We start from the raw sequence: 1,661 nt of genomic DNA, 5'->3' as shown, positions 1-1,661 counted from the left end.
GGAAGGGAAAAAGGGGAAGGGAAAAAAGGGAAGAAAAAAAGGAGGGAAGGGGAAAAGGGAAAAAAAAGAAAGGAAGGGGAAGGAGGAGGGAAAGAAAAAAGAGGGAGAAGGGGGAAGAAAAAAGAGAGAGGATAAACTCCAACCCTCCCTCCCCGACCCGCCGCAAGCCGCGGAGCCGGCCGGCGCCGCGGAGCCGGCGGCGGAGCCGTCGCCGTCGCCCGCGCCGCCGCCTCGCCAGCCCGGCGCGGGCGGCGGCGGCGGCGGCGGCGGCGGCGGTGGGTCGGAGCGGTCGCGGCCGCGCAACGCGCTCGAGCGGCGCGAGCGGACGGCGGAGGAGGACGAGATCATCAAGGAGCCTTCTAGGAGCCTTCTAGGAGCCTTCCCCTTAGGCGTGAGTGGACGGCGGAGGAGGACGAGATCATCAAGGACGGGGTGCGGCAGTACGGCTACCGCTGGCGGCGCATCGCCTCGCAGCTGCAGGGCCGCTCGGACGACGCGGTGCGCAACCGCTGGTCGCGGCTCGAGCTGCAGCCGTGAACGGCGCCTCTTCACGCCTCCAGCTGTGAACAGGTGCGCAACCGCTGGTCGCGGCTCAAGGGCGGAGAGGAGGGCGAGCCAAAGGCCGGGCTGAGCAAGGGCGGCGCCTCGGGCCGCAACGCGGCGGGCGACACGGGCGTCACGGGTGGCGACGGAGGCAGCAGCAGGCACCGCCGGGGAGCCTTCCCGGAGCCTTCCCGGAACCTTCTCCTTAGGCGACGCAGGCAGCCCGGCTGCGCCGCCCGTGCGGCGGCGTGCGTCTGCGAGCGGGGAGGAGGGCGGAGCAAAGCCGGAGCGGATCGGGTGGACGCAGGCCGAGGACGCAATCATCAGGCCGAGGACGGCCGAGGACGCTGCACCTCGCTTGCGCACGGCTTGCGCTACGCCCCGGCTACGCCCCGGCTACCTCCCGGCTATCTCTCTCACCGACGAGATGATGATTGCGTTACTCGGCAAAGACGCGCGCCTGCTTGTTCCAGGACCGCGTGGGCTGCCGGCCACCGAGCTCGGGCGGCGCCCTCGGCGGAGGCTTGCCCGCCAGGACGGGCATCAGAAACTTGGAGCGCGCCAGCAGCCGGTGCGTCGTGGAGAGCGCGTGCTCGTCCAGCAGCCGAAAGAGCTCGTTGCCGTGCCGACCCGCGCCCCCCGCACGCGCCTGCGGAGCGGCGGCGGGCTCCTCCGCCTCCGCCTCCTCCTCGTCGTCCCCGTCGCCGCCATCGCCGCCGCCGCCGCCGCCGCTGCCGCCGCCGCGGCGGCGATCCTGCCCCTTTTCCAGCTTCTTGAGGCGGAGGCAGCTGATGTACTCGAGCAGGTTGAAGGCGGCGAGGCGCGGGTCGCGCAGGTCGTAGGTGACGGACTGTGCGATCGCCACGCGGCTGCCGTCCTCCAGCTTATAGACCGGCGCGTAGCCCGTCGTGGAGCCCGCCTCGGTGTCGACAAAGTCAAAGTCGCCGCCAGACGCGAGCGGCGCCTTGTCGCCGCCCAGCAGCAGCGCGAGACCCTCCATCCCGCCCTCCGCGAGCGCCTGCTCGACAAGCTCCTGGTCCTCGTGCTGCATGGCGGCGGCCATCAGATCGCCGCGCCCCTCCTGGGCTCCCGCGTCGGCGTCCTCCTCCTCCGGCGGA

At 71.4% G+C, this 1,661-nt stretch overlaps 1 protein-coding gene across 1 annotated transcript in view; it reads left to right on the top strand.

Annotated features, from left to right (window-relative positions):
* The window catches only part of EMIHUDRAFT_195457 (hypothetical protein), a gene marked incomplete at both ends in the record, with an annotated part of 2,648 nt that extends 1,896 nt beyond the window's left edge, over positions 1-752 (top strand). The window contains 3 exons of the mRNA XM_005775346.1: positions 427-498; positions 571-682; positions 730-752. Coding sequence (XP_005775403.1) covers positions 427-498; positions 571-682; positions 730-752 — 207 coding nt within the window. The remainder of the gene's footprint in view (positions 1-426; positions 499-570; positions 683-729) is intronic.
* Between the last annotated feature and the right edge of the window lie 909 nt (positions 753-1,661).

The sequence above is a fragment of the Emiliania huxleyi genome (genome assembly GCF_000372725.1).
Source record: "Emiliania huxleyi CCMP1516 unplaced genomic scaffold EMIHUscaffold_3, whole genome shotgun sequence".
NCBI classification, from domain to species: Eukaryota; Haptophyta; order Isochrysidales; family Noelaerhabdaceae; genus Emiliania; species Emiliania huxleyi.
This window is presented reverse-complemented; position numbering and strand designations above follow the sequence as displayed.